Below are 20,313 nucleotides of genomic sequence, written 5' to 3' on the forward strand. Positions count from 1 at the left end.
TTGCGTCGTCGTGATTGTAATCTTTGTATACGTTGTGAAGTTGATCGTCCGTATCTATGAAGTATTTAGCCAGGGCATTAAACCAGAGATTGAAACTATCCGATCCTGTCGAGTCACTTGTATCAAATCACTATTGTTGATAACTCCATGCTATAATGTATGAACGACATCATCCTATACTCGCTTCGTACCACTCTATCCTCGTGTTACTATAATATAAAGATGAGTTCTCAATTTCAACTAACATTCAAATTCTGTCAGAGTGCATTCTAGATCAATGACGACCATACCACCTTCTGATTTCCATTCGCACCTGCACAATGAAAAGGTAATATCAGACTTTAAATACAAACACAAACATATATATATATATATATATATATATATATATATATATATATATATATATATATATATATATATATATATATATATATATATATATCAGGGGCGTAGCGAGGGGGGGGGGCGGGGGGTGCGGACCGCACCGGGTGACACCATTTTGGGGGGTGACACCAAGGCAAAAAATAGCAAAATATATAGAGAAAAACTCGAGGGGGGGGTGCAAATCGAAAGTTTGAGGGGGTGGGGTGCAAATCGAAAACTTGAGGGGGGGGGTGCAAATCTAAAGTTTGAGAGGGGGGGGTGTGCAAATCGAAAATTTGAGGGGGGGGGGGGTGCAAATCAAAAATTTGAAAGTTTGTCCCTGGGAAGTGTCTCTATGCCTCTGGGGGGGGTGACACCATTAAGTTCCGCACCGGGTGACACCCGACCTCGCTACGCCACTGATATATATATATATATATATATATATATATATATATATATATATATATATATATATATATATATATATATATATATATATATATATATATATATATATATATATGCAACGAGACTATTTGCCTGTAGTGCCAAATGTTAACGAGTTCTGCTCGACAACGCCAAATGTTACCGAGTCTAACCACTCATTCCACACAACATCGACCACAGTATAGACACTCGAAGATGCAGGTTCGCTATTGATCCTTCCACTACATGAATCAAAGAAATGCTTCACAACAATATAATAAATCAACAGGAATGCTTCACAATAATAGTCTGAATCAACTGACCCCCAACAGTCCTCACTAGTCTTCACATAACTGAATGCACATGTCTATCGTCCTTCTTAACACAATACGGCTAACCCGTTCAATAACCAACTTGATACTGCCTCACTCACTGACTGATCGAGAGAGAGAGAGCGAGCTCAGCCGTCGCCTTCCTATATATCCCCTTCGTATTCGTAATCGTATTCGGTTCTATCATAATCGTAATCGTAATCGATTCTAATCGTTGCATCAGAATGTTAATTACGCCGCTTCTGTCGTACAGTCCGATTTAATAAGCCATCTGCATCCTGTCACATCAAAGTTGACAGACCGTATTGCGTTCTTATCGTATCGCTTCCCAAGATACTACGCCTTGGCTTTCTGATCGTTATCAGCCAACACCTGCGTTATTGCATCAGTCGTGTCAAAGTTGACAGCGCTGTACTGCGTTCTTATGTCTCTGGTAACTTCCCCTAGTTACATCCACCCCTGCCTTTTTTTGTGTGTTATCAACCACAAACAACGCTTGGCAGGTGCAGTCCTTCAAAGTCAATCGCACCACCGTAAAAAAAATGTATTGTTCCACTCACTGTCAATGTCGTCACATTCGTATAAGATTGACAGTTATCCCTATTTCACATATCAAATGTGTCTACATCATCTTCCTCAGACACAAAACAGTTCTAGAATTCACATCCACCTTTTTTCGTTTGGTGCCTTCACCAGTTCACTTTTATGACTTTTTGAACAGTCTGTTCTCATACCAGCGCGACCATGAAAGAATTGATGGTTGCTGACAAAAAATTTCGTATTCTTTCTGTTTCTCAAACTTCTCCGCGGACCACTTATCTGATGGTCTACTGTCTCTCTGTTTCTGGGAGGAACGGGATCCTCTTCGTTGCCGTTATCCTCCACTTGTGTATCGCTGTTGTTCTGTTGATGGTGACATGGTTCCGGGATGGGTATGTGAATTTCCGTTATAGTTTCCGGTTCCCTAATTGTCTTGGGTTTCCTTGTGTGTAACTGCTCTTCTTGACTATGACAATATTTCTTTAATTGAGCAATATTCGCCCACCGATCCGGTTTGGCGTGATCGATGGGTCTTATCTTAAAGGGGCCACCTGCTACTTTAGGCATCTCCACGACTTGCCATATCTCCTGTCCCCAGAGGTCGTGGATTTTGTTTCTGCCTAACGGGTGGCTACGCAGCAATACCCTGTCGTTCAGTTTGAGTGGCGGGTCCTTTGTCTGTACCGGCGGTTCCCTTCGCCGTGCTTCATGTTCTAGTCTTTCCTGTACTACCCTGTACATTTCTCTAATTCGTCTCATATGTTCATTCACATATTCCAGTGCAGTGTATGAGCCAGTCATACTCTCCTTTTTTCCTAGGAACAAGTCAAGAGGGAGTCGAGCCTCCCGTCCGAACAGCAACATGTGTGGCGAAAAGCCGGTTGTGGCATGGGGGGTGCAGTTGTATAGATATACCAACTCTGGGAGAAAATCAGGCCAACGTTTTTTCTGTTCAGGTTCTAGAGTACGCAGCAAATCATGCATGCTGCGGTTGAACCGCTCGCACTGTCCGTTTCCTTTCGGATTAAATGTGGTTGTTCTAGATTTGTTGATCCCGTAGTAGCTGCACAGTTGGTTAATTACTTCTGACTCGAAGGCCCTTCCTTGGTCAGAGTGTAATTGTATTGGTATGCCATATTTGGTGAACCATTGTTCTATTAAGACCTTTGCCACTGTTTTGGCAGTCTGATCTCGTGTGGGCACCGCCACAGTCCATTTGGTGAATACATCAGTCATTACCAACACATGTTCCGTCCCATCCGATGATTGCTCCAACGACGTAAAGTCCATAGCCACAATCTCTAGTGGTTTTGTCGCTAGTAGGTGTCCTGATGGCTGTCTCATTTTGACAACTGGCCTTTTCGCATGCTGACACCTCACACAAGCCTCACAATGGCGTTTGACCTCCATTTCCATATTGGGCCAGTAACACCTCCGTCGTAATATTTTGTGCGTCCTGTCCTGACCCTGGTGTCCTGCCCTGTCATGTGCCAACCCTAGCACTTCTTCTCGTAATTGTCCAGGCACCACCACCTGGTGTATTGTCCCATCAATTTGGTCATGAATTCTCCGCATGAGAACACCATCCTTTATACTGAGACGGTCCCACTGACTCAGTATTTTCTTTGTTTCTCGACCAAATTGTTCTCTTTCCCTTCTTCTTGGGAATTTTTGTTCCTGGACGTATTTCAATAGCGGCTGTAACCCGCTATCCGTTCTCTGGGCATCTCTTATCTCTTTGTGATTAAGGCAATTAAAATCACTAATGTCCATATGTCCGGGCTCTGTGGATATGTGCTCCACCCCGGTCTGTCCGTTTTGCATCACTTGCACCCCGTGAGGGATATCTGTTGACGCTCTGACCTCACATATTCCTGTCAGCGTTTCTTCCTCATCGCCCGGTCTCTCGTACGGATTCCTTGATAAAGCGTCCGCATTGCCATTGGACCGCCCCGGGCGATATTTTATCTCCAGGTCAAAGAGTGCCAATTCTGCTGCCCATCGCTGTTCGATGGATCCCAACTTTGCTGTCTTTAGGTGACTCAAGGGGTTATTGTCAGTGTATACCACACATTTAGCACCTAATAGATAGTCCCTGAATTTTTCAGTCACAGCCCATTTTAATGTCAAAAGTTCTAGTTTCATGGCGCTGTAATTTGTCATGTTCTTCTCTGATTCCTTCAAAGCTCGACTGGCATACGCAATAACCCTGAAACCTTGCTCCTGTTGTTGTGATAGCACAGCTCCCAGACCTTTAGAGCTGGCGTCAATTTCTAGCCGAAATGGTTTGTCAAAGTCTGCGTATCCTAATATAGGCGCCTCTGTCAAAGCATTTTTCAGTAGCTTAAACGAGTTCAGGCATTCCTCAGTCCATAATTCACCTATCAGTTGTGTTTTACCTTTCTTTTTCTCCTTACTGTGTTTCTTTGTCATTTTGTTTCTTAAGTCATGCAACGGTGCGGCAATTTTTGCAAAACCAGGTACAAAGTTTCTATTTTCTTCTTCAGATAACAGACACTCTACATATGAACATTTCTCCTGTGCTTTTAATTTGCATGAACTTTCCCTATCCAGTTTCATGGTTAACCTTGAGATCTCATTATTAAGTCTACCAATTTCTTCCTTATCATCATTTTTCTTAGCCAACAAATTGTTCACTTGAAACTTTTTAACATTCAAGTTCATTTCACAGTTCATTTTTTCAATATCTGATAATTTCTCTTCGAGTCTTGTTGGAGACTCTTTCATTGTTTGTCCAATTTTGTTTCTTACGCCATAACCTCGCCGCTCTGTAGCCTTGACCTGCCTTACAGAGGGCGATCGTTTCACCGGACAGTACCGTGCCACATGTCCGGGTTGAGAGCAGGACAGGCCGATTGGTCGACCGTCAGCCGTCCACCGGAGCGATGGACCAGCAGGTCGCGGCTGTCCAACCTGTCTCTGTTTTGTCCCGTTTTTGCCCTGATTCTCAGCTGTTGACCTGCTTTCTAACCTCTCCAATCGTTGGTCAACCTTATCCAGGTGGGCCAACAGTTGAGCCATCATGGTTTCCATCGTGCCGGTCCCTGTGGGTGGGGATTGTTTCTGTTCCGGCACAGAGACTTTGTCTACCGAACAGTTCGATTGGTCCTCATCCTCGGACCTGCGGATCGCTGAGTTCCTGACCTGAAGGAAGGTCAACTGTGGGTCTTTGTAGACCTCTTCTTTCAAATATCTTCTCGACATAGGGGTCGCCAGCCCCTCGATGAAATGGTCCCTCAGCAGGCGTGCATCCATGTCGGGTATTTTGCCCTTTACCGAATCAAAGGCCCTGTTCATTCGGTGTGAATACTCCATCACACTCTCCGCCATTCTCTGCTTTATACCTACAAACACCGATAGCAGTTGCGATCCCGACCGTCTCTCCCCAAAGGTCTCCATAATTAGATCCAGCACCTTATCTGGATCTGATTGGATGGTTTTATCGTGGCATATTTGACCTCTGCCCTAACCGTCTCTCCTATACTGCCCATCAGCAGTCTTAATCTTTCCTCTGGTGACATGTATCTCGAGGCCCAGGCAGCCCTGACCTCTTCACTGAACCTGTTGGTTAAGGTTGGATCACCGTCCCCGTAAAATTTGTTGATGTGGGACTCACTGGGCAGGACCACAATATGGATCGGCTTTTTGTCCAAATTTTGTCCTGGTCCATCTGGAGGCAAAGGGTCATCTTCACCGTTGCCTATCTCTGGGCTATCTTTATCTGACTCAGATTGTTGGGCCAGCAGGAGTTTCTGTCCCTTTCCGATATCTAAAATACCACTCCCGCGTCTGCCACTCACACCAAGGAAAAATGTTGCAGCTATGCAGCAGATAGTGTTGCCCAAAAGGGAGATCATGACACATTTCCAGTGTCCAAGAGTTACATCCATATCTTGGTTGCCATCTTTGCCCAGTATTTGTCCAACAACCCAGTTGGAGATACCAATGCCAATTATCTGGATGCTGGTGGTCAGCCCCATAGCTGTCCCCAGGGTGGCTGGTGCTACAACTAGGGCCTACAACTAGCAGCAAAAGAGCATGTGACACCAAGCCAGAATGATAATGAAAGGTGTCTCATCTCTGTTCTTTTCAATTTCCTCGATTCTGATTTCAGTTTTCCCTTTTATTTATTTCCTTCAAATAAAAAAAGACCTTTCTTACCGTGTGTGTATGAAAAATTTTCCTCGTTCCTCAATTTTCACTGTTCCTGAATGTCCGAATTCACACACACACTAAACACAGTTATGAACTAGGTTGACTATGGGTGCCTAAAACGGCAAGTCTAGTTGAATTCATCCTGTCCGCAGCGCCAAATGCAACGAGACTATTTGCCTGTAGTGCCAAATGTTAACGAGTTCTGCTCGACAACGCCAAATGTTACCGAGTCTAACCACTCATTCCACACAACATCGACCACAGTATAGACACTCAAAGATGCAGGTTCGCTATTGATCCTTCCACTACATGAATCAAAGAAATGCTTCACAACAATATAATAAATCAACAGGAATGCTTCACAATAATAGTCTGAATCAACTGACCCCCAACAGTCCTCACTAGTCTTCACATAACTGAATGCACATGTCTATCGTCCTTCTTAACACAATACGGCTAACCCGTTCAATAACCAACTTGATACTGCCTCACTCACTGACTGATCGAGAGAGAGAGAGCGAGCTCAGCCGTCGCCTTCCTATATATCCCCTTCGTATTCGTAATCGTATTCGGTTCTATCATAATCGTAATCGTAATCGATTCTAATCGTTGCATCAGAATGTTAATTACGCCGCTTCTGTCGTACAGTCCGATTTAATAAGCCATCTGCATCCTGTCACATCAAAGTTGACAGACCGTATTGCGTTCTTATCGTATCGCTTCCCAAGATACTACGCCTTGGCTTTCTGATCGTTATCAGCCAACACCTGCGTTATTGCATCAGTCGTGTCAAAGTTGACAGCGCTGTACTGCGTTCTTATGTCTCTGGTAACTTCCCCTAGTTACATATATATATATATATATATTATAGACATATTAGAATTTCTATTATTGCTTTTTGTCGCGTCGTGTAATTACTGTTGACGATTTCAACCCCCCCCCCCTTTCCCCTTTCCTTTGCCGCTTGAAGAGAGGTGGTAAACGGCCATCAATTTATTTCCCTAATGTGATCCAATCGTTTCTCCCATTCTCCCTCGCCTCTCCTTATAATACACCTGTGTATGAAATCCCACAAACTCTGGACAAAGATCTAATTTGTAAAATTGGATCCGCCTCTATAGGTCTGTTTGAATGTCATTATAAGAAAACAGACATGACTAGTTGACTTTTACACCAAGAGAAAGCTTTTAGTTTCGCCAATTTGTCCCATGCTTGATTTATGCTGGGTTGCTTGTAAAGATTTTTTAGTGCTTCTTGTATGATCAGATGTCTCCGAAGTCCATAAAAGAGTGGACCTCCTCTAATCTCTGACATGTTACCACTGTTGGCCAACCTCTCATATTACCAATAAAAAAAATGTCAATTTTACTGACTTGTACTTGTGTTGATCCAAATATTCTTCAACTGCTGGCTTGATCTTAGGGATGCCATCTTTACTATGTAGCCCCCTGCCAGTTACAACAGAGATGAATCTGTTCTCGTGTGAGCTATTTTTATCTATATATTCTAAAAAGATAGGACACACTATAATTATTTCTTAGTGTACGGTAATTATATAAAAAACAACATAAAAAATCACTTACAATCAATAGGCCGAGTAGCTCAATTAAAGTTAGTTTAGGTAAGTGCTGTCAACTAGCCTAAATGCTCATGTCCACTAGAGACAATGATGTGTACTCAGTATTTCTTAATAAATCAAGTATCACTCGTATTTAAATCTTTGAGCTCACCTTGCTTTTTTTGTTGTATAAATTCAGACATGACATGTATCGCTTCGTCTACAGGTAGTCTGTGCAAATCTTTTAGTTTATTGTTCGATCTGTTTCTGATGAAATCAAAATTAATTGAAATTCGTAAAATGTCAATTGCTTGCACGTAAAATTAGAATATGCTAAACATAGGACTATCACTTAAGTAATTATATTAATGGTTGCTTTTGTTTCAAATATAATAACTCTCAAGGAAGATACCCCGTAATTATACAATAAATATATTGTTGGCAGTTGCTTAACTCATTTATATTAACAACCTACTTTGAGCGTGATCTTGACCTGGATTTTCTAGAGATTCTTATCTGTTGTTGTTGTTGTTGTTGTTGTGGTTGTTGTTGTTTCTGTTGTTGTTGTTGATTCTGTTGCTGCTGCCGTTGTTGCCTTCCACGACGACTGCGATCAACAACCTCGTTCTCAATAAGAACACTAGACACATTTTCCTACAGAAATTCACATTTCTCTCTTAATTTGTGTGAGCCAAACGGCACGTGTGGGCAAGGGATGGGGAGGGGTGGAGTGGGGCCCTCAAGCAGAACGTTAACCTAGTTATTTGGGCAGAACACGTATAAATAGTATAAAAGATGTGTCTTCAACTTCATTCGTCCGATATGAAATAGCACAGCCTTGTCTTTAAAAAGCAAAAAAAAAAAAAAAAAATACTTCAACACAAATGTAACGGTAGTCAAGTTCTGTCTTTCGGGCACGTGGGGGACAACAATGTCAAGTAACCGGCTACGGTCCTTCACAAACAGATAGGCCACCTAAGTCACGTCTCAAAGATAAAAAGAATAGACTCAATTCTAATGAAAACCTGTAGCAAATCTCAAAACAGCCGATAGACTAATGTGGATTTGTCGATAAGGCCTTGAAAAGAAAGAATGCAAACATCGCAGGGGAAGCGTTGGACTGGAACCCCCCAAAGAAAAAAAAATCACGGATGACAGAAAGATGGAAGGAGAAACAATGGCTGCTAGGCTTACATGGGCTAAACTAAAGAGAGTTCTCCAAAACAATGAGGTGGAGAGGTGTAGTTAGAGCTCTTTGTTTCTTAAGAGCTTTACTGTATAGTGTTCAAATGATAAACTTTACTGTTGCATACAACTTTAAGTGAATAATAATAATATAATTAACTTACAAGTGAGAGGGGCTGGAAAGATACAACACGGAAACTGTATTTATTAACTGCTGGTTGAATCTGTAAAAAGTGTTTTGCTTTAAATAACTATAAAATATAACATAAATTATATTTAATAATTTTATAAAGTATAATACCGTTAGCTAATTTCAAAGCTATGAATAAAGCTATAATAATATTTAAATTTAAAATGATAGATCTATATATATAATTCTCCTCTTCGAGCCGTTAGAAAACAAGCTGCAAACGCTCTCCCTACCTCCCCACCCCTACATGGTTTTAGTGAGCTGTGTTCACTCTAAATGTTTACAAGCAGAGCCAACGATTTTAAACGTAGGGGGGGGGGGGGGGGGGAAGGAAGGGGGGGGGGGGGGGGTTATGGTCCTTAACGAGCTACTTATAGTGTTTTAAAGAAATATTTTCAGTGTCAGCGTTGGTACTGTCGAATTCACAAATTATGAATTATTGAAAATTAGAAACAACTAAATAGCGGCGTATGTTATGCCGCGGGCCGGCTCGTTTATTATAAACCAGTAATTGTTTGAGGTAAAATCTTTCATTTGATAAAATAAAATTATTTGCTTTGGAGCTCAGTCACAGAACGTTGTTTTTGTGACCACATGCTAACGTTCACATGTGTTCAATGTACTGCACTTGACAAAGAAAAATCACATTCAGTGTGTAGAGTTACTTACGTGTGTAGAGCTCTGACTTTCTCTGTATATTTGGCTGCTCCATGTTGTTTGATGAGGAATCTATAAATTAAACTCATTATTATAAAACTGTACTGAAACAAATGTATTACTGTTGTTAATTTTTCCGTTATTGTGAAAATAAAATACTGTTTTGTAAGATAATAACAGACGTGTATTTTTGCTTAAGCAATATCTGTTTTAAAAAAAAGTTCTAAATGTTTTAGTGCATTAGCTCAAAAATAATACCAAACACTTAAATTATTGTCTACAAGTCTAAGGTGTCTGAGCAACTAATGCCTAGACTACCAACGTTTAATGCATTGTTTGTGTGAAGCACACACACACGCACACACACACACGCAAGAGGGGCATACCTACTGTAACAAAGTTATATGAAATATCAAGAAATCCACCACTCCTGTTGTTATGTAACACCTTAATAACCCCCACTACCCTTTTAAAAATAATTTTTAATAACCAAAATAGTGTTGTTTTTTTGTGTTAAAAATCTTGAATTATATAAAAATATGTACGAGTTTGAAAAAAATTAGGAGCCTATCGTTGTCTTTTTATAATTATTAACAATGGCAAACATCGACATCAAATTAAATGATTTACCACAACCAAGTTACGTTTATCCCCAATTTACTATTTAAGAGACGGGCATTAAGTCAACATAATAATTAAAACGTTAAAAATACAGTGTTACATTTTTTAAAAACTTTATATCCTGTACCGGAGTAAAATCATAAAAAGATAAACAACCCATTATCATCTAGGTGGTGTATACACTAAGGCTGCTAATGTCACATAATTTCAAGTTTTATTACCTGCGTATATGTCGGTCCAGGTACTGAACTTTGACCTACTACATCTGAATATTCACTTTTCACGTGCAGGTCTACCTGTCGATTGATAGAAAGTGACCCAATTATTTTATGAAGCGTGATTAGTTCTTTATATTTTCCTGTAACACAACACTCTTCTACACACATATTTTCCTGTAACACAACACTTCTCTACACACATATTTTCCTGTAACACAACACTTCTCTACACACATATTTTCCTGTAACACAACACTTCTCTACACACATATTTTCCTGTAACACAACACTTCTCTACACACATATTTTCCTGTAACACAACACTTCTCTACACACATATTTTCCTGTAACACAACACTTCTCTACACACACATTTTCCTGAAACACAACACTTCTCTACACACATATTTTCCTGTAACACAACACTTCTCTACACACATATTTTCCTGTAACACAACACTTCTCTACACACATATTTTCCTGTAACACAACACTTCTCTACACACAAATTTTCCTGTAACACAACACTTCTCTACACACATATTTTCCTGTAAGACAACACTTCTCTACACACATATTTTCCTGTAACACAACACTTCTCTACACACATATTTTCCTGTAACACAACACTTCTCTAGACACATATTTTCCTGTAACACAACACTTTTCTACACACATATTTCAAAAGCGATTATGCGATTGATTGACAAACCACTTAAAAACTTGGGTCAAGGTTAATCATAGTAAAATTAATTATATATATTTATTCTATTAAATGCATCAAGGGGTTTAGAATGTTACAATACATATAAAAATCTTTGTTTTAATCCCAATCATGAAAAAGGTAAAAAATGTAAGCATAAACAGATATCTAGAAGTAAATATCACTCTCACTCCCTCCCTCCCTATATATATATATATATATATATATATATATATATATATATATATATATATATATATATATATATTTACTAGCGTACCAGACCCCCGCGCGTTGCCGCGGGGATAGAAGAAAGTTTGACGAAATATATTAGAAGGATTTCACCAACGCGTTACCAATCATATGTTCTTAGACGCGTGACTTTCTTTTCTAAAAATGAGTTATTTAAATGTAAACAATGCCTGTGCTTGGATCATAAATATCAGGACACGGGTTTACCTACATTACCGCATGAAAACCTTGAGTGTACATTAATCACTCACCGAAATTATATGGTAGAACACACTTCAGTGACCGCCCCTGTGTCAGAGACGTAGAGGGGCGCTCTCAGGGCCCCAACCCCCCGATTACCCTACCGCATAGGCGCGGCGTACGACCCCTGGCTCCTTAAAACTAAAAGGCGCCATCGGCCAAATAGCATCCAGTTATTAATGATGCAGATTTCGTCATTCGCTAAAGTGACACAAATGAACAGGTTTTTTTTCTTCAACACGTAAAAAATTAGTTGACGTGTTTTAAATATCAGTGTGACTGATGCAATATGCTAGCGTTACTAATGGTCTATTATTAGATGCTCGATCTCAATTTCTGACTGGACTGTATAATAATAGATGCTTATTGCATCATTCGCAAAATGACGAAACTCTACAGTTGGCTCCTCATATTCAAAAAGTTATTTTTTCATCTTTCGCAAGGTGACAAAACTGTACAGAAGGATTTCCTCGCGTTACAAAGTTATTTTTAGAAGCCTGTTGTAGTTTTACAGCTGAATATAGTAGTACCCCTTAATCGCTATGCAGGACGCTCGATTAACGGATGCCAAGTGCCTACATAGTCGCTCTAAAACTCTGGACGAAAGTTGTACCCTATATGGCGCCGCCCATAAGAAACTTTAGTTTTCTTTTTCGCAGAAATATTCTCGGGAGTATTCTCATCTACTCCCTAAAGTTTCATGGCACTAGGATGAACCGCATCCGAGTTTTATTTTTTATATACCGTGTATAGATAAACAATATTTTTTTGCAGAACCCTACCATTGAGTAATCTAATCATCTCCCCAAAGTTTCATGGCACACGGATGAACGATGTGAAACCGAAATTTTATAAACCGTATATAGATAAAACACGCAGCCTCCCGTGGCGTCGCCCTTGCGAAATTAAAAAAAGGATTTTTTTTACAGAACCCTTCCCTGAATTGTTCTTATCAACTCCCCAAAGTCTTATGGATAACGGTGTCACACAAAATCGACTTTTATTTGTATATACCGTATATAGAGGAAAATCGCACCCTCCCGTGGCGCCGCCCTTGCGAAATTAAAAATTATTTTTTTATAGAACCCTTCCCTAGAGTGGTATAATGAACTCCCCAAAGTCTTATGGCTATCAGATGCCAAACCCAAATCGACTTTTATTTTTATATACCGTATATAGAAAAAAAAAACAAATCGCGCCCTGTGGGGCGCCACCCCTGCGAATTTGAATTTTTTTTTTCGCAGAAACCTCCCCAGGAATATTCTCAACAACTTCCCAAAGTTTTACGGCGATGTGATGAGAGGTGTAGTAATGCATAAAGGACAGACAGACACACACACAAGCATACATTGTTTTATATATATATATATATATATATATATATATATATATATATATATATATATATATATATATATATATATATATATATATAAACATATGCATATAGATATACATACAATAAGACGTGTCGACATACCTTTTTCCCATGACAACAACCGCGACGGCAGCAAGATTCACATTTCAACTCCTGACAGTAATGACCGCACTACGGCGAAATAATATTTTTTTTTTTATAAAAGTAAAATTTATAGTACGATATCTAATCCAATTATAGATGGTGTTTAAAGATTTTAATAACATTTTATTTTAAACAAACAAAAATGTAGTGTTTTAGATAATATGGCTTGCATGGGATTAATACATTTACTTAAAATATCATGTACACAAGTAATACAGTTTCTAGACTAAAATTTGACCTTTTCTTACCTTCTGAAATAAGGAGCAGAGACAACAGACGTAGCAGCATTGTCTCCAATCAATCTCACAGCAACATTCGCACAACTGATAAATTAGATTGAATTGGTAATTAGGCTTATTGAGTAATTACAATAATCTCTTACATGTTATTTACGCATGATAGTAAGAAATAAAAGAGAGAAAGTCAACGTTGTTCACATGTTTCTCTTATTTATAAGAAGCTGACATAAGTATATATGATATATATAAATGATATATTTATATATATTTATATAAATTATATATATATATATATATATATATATATATATATATATATATATATATATATATATAATTACATATATTGTTTGAATGTAATGGTAAAAGAAGTAAAAACTAAAAATTCTAAAGAAAACGTACGTGTTCACAGCATTGGCACAAACATTTACCTAATCCAATTTTACATAGCCAAATCTGAAATGTATCAACAGCAGAATTTTGCTCAGCCCCTGAGGCGATTAGGCTATAAGAAATATTTTTGTCATAATTATTATAAAAATAAATAAATAAATAAATAAATAAATAAATATATATATATATATATATATATATATATATATATATATATATATATATATATATATATATATATATATATATATTTATATAATATATATTTATTTAAAATTACCTTCTTCAGTATATACTGATTATATTCACTAAAAATTATCCACTTTCTAATGGTTGCAGTATATATATATATATATTTAAGCCTTTAAAAAGAATTAAATAAATGTGTAGATTGCAATATCCTTACCAGAAACATAAGTGCATACAAACTACCGAGTCCTATACCAATATAGATACACACATTCTTGAAGCCTTCAAAAAAGTCGTCGATTTCTGACATTCTTATCCTAGATTGAACTATAAAAATCCAACATTTAACTTCATTCATTAAACTTATTAAACAATAAGCATTACAAATAGTTTCTGGTTTTTTAAAAAGTTTATAAATAAATCTTTATCTATGAAAATTATTTGAGACTATACTTTACTTACCAATGTAGAATACCAAATGATTAAACACAAACACATCCGTAAAAAAAACAAAAAAAAAAGCCTTGCCCCACACAAAAAATATTGATGAAGTGCGTTATAAACCCGTCAGTGAGATAACTGTGAATTGTTCCTAGGACGTTCGCTGTGTTTCTATCCCGTACACGCCGTGTTGTGTCTGACCCAGTTGCCTAGACACTTTCGGTTTGTTGTTGTTTCCAAGAAGTGATTCTGGTTTCTGTACATGTTTTTGTGCATGTTTCTATACATGTTTCTATAATGTTATTATACATGTTACTATACATGTTTCTATACATGTTTCTATACATGTTTCTATACATGTTTCTATACATGTTTCTATAAATGTTTCCATAAATGTTTCTATACATGTTTCTACACAAGTTTCTATACATGTTTCTATACATGTTTCCATACATGTTTCTATACATGTTTCTATACATGTTTCCATACATGTTTCTATACATGTTTCTATACATGTTTCTATACATGTTTCTACACATGTTTCTTTCCATGTTTCTATACATGTTTTTGTACATGTTTCTATACATGTTTCTATAAATGTTTCTATAAATGTTTCTATACATGTTTCTTTATATGTTTCTATACATGTTTATAGACATGTTTCTAGACATATTTCTAGACATATTTCTGTACATGTTTCTATACACGCGTGTCAAGTGTAAAAAAACAACACAGTTAGCCTTACTACCAGTAGCGTACGCAGGGGGGGAGGGGGAGCAGGGGGAGCGGCCGCTCCCCCTCTGGCCATTTTCAGCAAAGTGGCGCCTTTTTGGAAACTTTTTAAACTCAAAGTTTTAAACAATGATATTTAAAAAAAAAAAATTTTTGGTCGGCACATTCATGTAAATCACAAGATTTCTTTTCATGCAGCAATTAAGCATTATTGTACTAGTCTAGTAGTGTCTTACAGTTTGGGCGATAGTGATTACGATTACAAATTATATGAAACAGTTACAACCCCCCTCCCCCATGGACCCCTCTGTAAAAAAATATTGTCATAATACCACTGCTACTTATTTAAATCTATTTCTGTAATATATATTTGTGTAATATATATTTGTGTAATATATATGTATGTTTAGAACAGTCATCTAAAAACTGACGCTATGTTCACTCTGAGTTGGTTATCAGTAATAACTTATCACCCCACCTCCCACACACACATCACCACCACAATTGTGTAGAGCGACATTAATGTCACATCTAGGAATACACTGGGTTGGATAATTGACCTAAAGTGAACGGACAGTGGTGAATGAAGTTGAACCCACCACCCCACCCCCCCCCCCCCCCCCGAACTGATCTGTTAAGTACATGTAGAAAAATGCGTAATGATGTACCAAAGTACCATGCCGCCAGAAAATTAGCTTTTTAAACGTAAAACTCTGTGAATATTGTTTTTGCAATTACCAGTAAAAAGGTGTGTGATCAATATAGTGATCTAACCCTTACCTGTCACTATGTTAAAAAAATGATCTTTAAAGAACACAAAGAAGCAGTAGTTAATTAAAATGTATGATCTGAACTAAAGACCGATACTTAGTTAAATGTAGGCTGATTTTCCGAATGTTTTTCTAAAACGTCGAAAAGCGTGTTTTTATTCCAACTCAGATTTTAAAAACTTTAATTATGCTATAATACTTTAGCATTTATGATGACGATATATTAAATTCTGATTATAGACAAAAACATTTTGTAAACACGAATAGTGTTAAACAATTTCATTATATTCTAAAGTAATTATTTATTTGTTTTGACATTTATAATTAAATGTGTAGATATATAGCCTACTTATTTATATTAAGATAGTGATTATTTCCCCTATTTCACTTGGCTGAAATAATTTCCCAGGAATTATTATGTAAGAATTTTTTTTATAAGAATTACAAAACAGAATTTGTTACGTTCATTGTTTTTGGTTGTAGTATATATATATATATATATATATATATATATATATATGTATATATATATATATATATATATATATATATATATATATATATATATATATATATATATATATATATATATATATATATATATATATATATATATATATATATATGTTTAGATTGATACAATTTTTGTTTTGTCGGCCTACATTGTGTGTTTTTTCTTATTTCTTCAGAGTGCTACTTTCAATTTATTTTACATCATAGCGAAGTAATGGGATACAGCTAGAATTATATATATATATATATATATATATATATATATATATATATTTATATATATATATATATATATATATATATATATATATATATATATATATATAATACACGTAATAGAACGTGTTAAAAATTCGGCGCCTTTTTTTTGCTCTTTTCGCTCCCCCTACAACGGAAACCTGGATACGCCTCTGCTTACTACGTAACTAATGTCAGCATTAAGCTTGATTAGATAAGACCCTCCATACTCTCTTTTTAAAACAAATTAAACTGTACATGTATTCAGCAATGAAGTTTTAAATATCATAGCTCAGTTCTGAACAACTTCTATAATTCTTTTTTCAGAGAAACATAATTTCTTAGTAGATTTCAAGATAATATAATATAATTTTCAATTTAATTATAACTTAATTTAAAAATTAATGTATCAATTGTCGACTGGGGAAGTAACACGATTAACTAAATCGGGTTTAAAGCAAATATGTTTTAATCGGAGGTTGTCAGCTTAATTAATTAAAATTAACAGAACTTAATAATAATTATAGTAGCCTTTTTTGTACATTTGTTTTGACTTCAATAATCACTACGAATAGACATTTTTGTTTTTTGACGAAGGGAAATATTTATAGATTATTAAAGTCACTGAAATAAAAGTTAAATATAGTGATCAATTAATCTTGCAATTTACGAAACCCATCTTTTCCACCTAATTTGGTTAAAATTATTTCTTTTATTTAAGTACAAAATTACGACATGCTTGAAGTGGTGTATTCATGGATTACTTCGGACCAGAAAAATCAACATCAACGAACAGTTACATCTACATAAAACTACCCCACATCAGTAACATCAACATGAACCAACAGTTACATCAACATGACACTACCACACATCAGTAACATCAACATCAACTAACAGTTACATCAACATGAAACTAACCCACATCAGTAACATCATCATGAAACTACCACACATCAGTAACATCAACATGAACCAACAGTTACATCAACATGACACTACCACACATCAGTAACATCAACATGAACCAACAGTTACATCAACATGACACTACCACACATCAGTAACATCAACATGAACCAACAGTTACATCTACATGAAACTAACCCACATCAGTAGCATCATCATGAAACTACCACACATCAGTAACATCAACATGAACAAACAGTTACATCAACATGAAACTACTCCACAGCAATAACATCAACATCAACGAACAGTTACATCAACATGAAACTACTCCACAGCAATAACATCAACATCAACGAACAGTTACATCAACATGAAACTACTCCACATCAGTAATATCAACATGAACCAACAGTTACATCAACATGAAACTACTACACATCAATAACATCAACATCAACGAACAGTTACATCAACATCAAACTACCACACATCAGTTACATCAACATGAAACTACCCCACATCAGTAATATCAACATCAAGTAACAGTTACATCATGAAACTACCACACATCAGTAACATCAACATGAACCAACATGTGAGAAGTAACATCAACATCATCCAGTGTTAAAATAAAACTGTGCCTGTTTAGCGTAGCAAAACAACTATCTCGGCAATAAAAGATGCAATTATGTTTATAACGTTGATGTACATGATTGTGAAGGCTAAAGGATTTTATATAAATTCTTACATCTATATGTAACATAAATAACTTAAAAATAAACAATATAATAGTCTATCGTAAGTTATTTTTTACTAAATGACGAAAAAACACTCACTTTAACTCAAATTAGTAAATACAGTTCAATCTTACCTTATATTAATATTATAAAGTATTATATTTAAGAACTTCCCCTAAATACAGTGTAGACTGCAAATCCAATTCGACACATATATTTTGAAATGTATGCACTGCGTCTTGCTTCACTATTATAGTTCAAATGAAACATTACCTTTCTTTACAACTTAGTTTTTGAAGTATAGTAAAATCCAAACGCAAGAAATCAAACGTACAAAGAATCCTTTTAAAAGCATTTCAAGGTATGATTATTTTATCTCACTAGAAAAAATATCAAATAATCAAAACTTTAGTTTGATACAAGCTTGTGGGTCAATAATACAATTGCAGCCACTTCAAGAAGATAACAATTGAGATAAGATTGCAATACTACGATTAGTTAGTGATATAACAAATGATATAGTGTAATATTAATATCTAACTGTAAAAGTTACGTTGTGAAGACTCTCATTGATAACATGTGTTTGTCAAAGTCGTCACAACCCATAAAGCAATCCAAGTATCTAGTGTTTACGTTGTGCATCTTTACACTACTTGACATAATTATGTCATCTACATATGGTGCTGGCAGTTTTGGTGATTAGAAATTAGGCAAGCTGCCGGCTCAGTTACTACACTGAAAAATGCCACTAAATAACTGTTTATATATTGTGGTGATGTAATGTGTATGAAAGGTGAATACTACTGCCGAACCAACAGACCTCCTGTAAGTGTCACTTTGACTTTGTTAATTAAATAAATTATCTAACAGAATCATGGAGGAACCAGTAAGTTTGGCAGATATGTATAGCCTGGGCTGAAGCAACGGATAAGAGGGAGAGAAGTTGGACGAGTGGGTGGAGAAAAGATTGAATGAGAATGAAGAAAGGAGGGACAGATGGTGCATAAGGGAAAGAGAAAAGATGGAGACAGAAGCAAGGATAGAGAACGAAAAAATGAAGATAGAACAAGAAAAAATGAAGATAGAACAAGAAGAGATGGAGAAAGAAGCAAGGATAGAGAACGAAAAAATGAAGATAGAACAAGAAAGGATGGAGACAGAAGCAAGGATAGAGAACGAAAAAATGAAGATAGAACAAGAAAAGATGGAGACAGAAGTAAGGATAGAAGTAGAAAAAATGAAGGCGGAATCAGCAACCAAACTAGAAAGAATGAAGAATGAAGTTATGAAAGACATACCACACATAGACATGAGCCATCAAAACATTCTATCAAAGTTGCCGAAATTCCAGGAAGATTCGGAAAACATAGATGCGTATATCAGGAGATTCGAGACAGTGGCGAGGACGACAAGCTTGAGCGACAAGCAGTGGGGAACTCAACTCATTGTCTTAATAGGAGGGAAGGCATTGGATGCATGTCAGGGCCTGAGTGAGGATTAAATGAAGGACTACAGAATATTAAAGGAAACCCTCCTTGAGTTCTTCTTACATAATGAAGACTCGTATAGACAAAAATCCACAACAGACTACCATCCAAAGCTGAGGACTTCAAAAACTTCGTGTTGGATCTAAAAACCACGTTTATGAAGTGGCTAGAAACGGCTAGAGTGGAGCTGAACGTGGAGAGTATAATTGAATTCATCTTGATTGATAAAATATCAAATTCAGTAGATAAGCAGGTACTAAGTTACATACAGGAAAGGAAGCCCACCACTCTAAAAGAACTTACTGACCACTGCCAAAAGTACATCATTGCACACTCGGATAGACCATTATCTAATAATGAATCAGAATATGAATCAATCCTCTATGCGAAGGCGCCAGGCGGTACAGCGGAGTACAGTCTAGAGGCAGGTAACTACATATACGGCAATCGACGGCCAATGAGATACGGAACACAAACCAACGGCACAAGATACGTTGGGAGGTGTTTCAACTGCCAACAACAGGGTCACATGATTAGGAACTGTCCGCACAGACATTCAAATGTTGGGGCAACAACCAGGTTGCTGGTCAAGAATACACCAGACACACTCAAACACTCCTGCGACACGCGGGTATTACAGCCAACAACGTAGACCGAGGCAGGATGGAAATCGT

The 20,313-nt window shown here is 36.8% G+C and overlaps 2 protein-coding genes across 2 annotated transcripts in view; both read right to left on the minus strand.

The window, feature by feature from the left end:
- Positions 1-240: 240 nt before the first annotated feature.
- LOC131940867 (uncharacterized) lies at positions 241-7,701 on the minus strand. Its single transcript, XM_059299765.1, has 3 exons — positions 7,574-7,701; positions 7,217-7,349; positions 241-313 (listed from the first exon to the last, which is right to left on the minus strand). The coding sequence occupies exons 1-3, from the start codon at positions 7,602-7,604 to the stop codon at positions 241-243; spliced, it is 237 nt and encodes a 78-aa protein (XP_059155748.1). The 5' UTR covers positions 7,605-7,701.
- Positions 7,702-7,872: 171 nt separating this feature from the next.
- Positions 7,873-20,313, minus strand: part of LOC131940889 (putative serine/threonine-protein kinase fhkB) — a 15,358-nt gene continuing 2,917 nt past the window's right edge. Inside the window, exons 2-9 of the mRNA XM_059299793.1 lie at positions 14,028-14,137; positions 13,631-13,684; positions 13,238-13,312; positions 12,948-13,016; positions 10,276-10,350; positions 9,446-9,505; positions 8,751-8,810; positions 7,873-8,055 (exon numbers count right to left, since the gene is read on the minus strand). Of these exons, the coding sequence (XP_059155776.1) occupies positions 7,873-8,055; positions 8,751-8,810; positions 9,446-9,505; positions 10,276-10,350; positions 12,948-13,016; positions 13,238-13,312; positions 13,631-13,684; positions 14,028-14,120 (669 nt within the window). The 5' untranslated portion in view covers positions 14,121-14,137. The remainder of the gene's footprint in view (positions 8,056-8,750; positions 8,811-9,445; positions 9,506-10,275; positions 10,351-12,947; positions 13,017-13,237; positions 13,313-13,630; positions 13,685-14,027; positions 14,138-20,313) is intronic.

The sequence above is a fragment of the Physella acuta genome, unplaced genomic scaffold (genome assembly GCF_028476545.2).
Source record: "Physella acuta isolate Inbredline_101_S28 unplaced genomic scaffold, ASM2847654v3 ptg000335l, whole genome shotgun sequence".
In the NCBI taxonomy this organism is placed as follows: Eukaryota; Metazoa; Mollusca; class Gastropoda; family Physidae; genus Physella; species Physella acuta.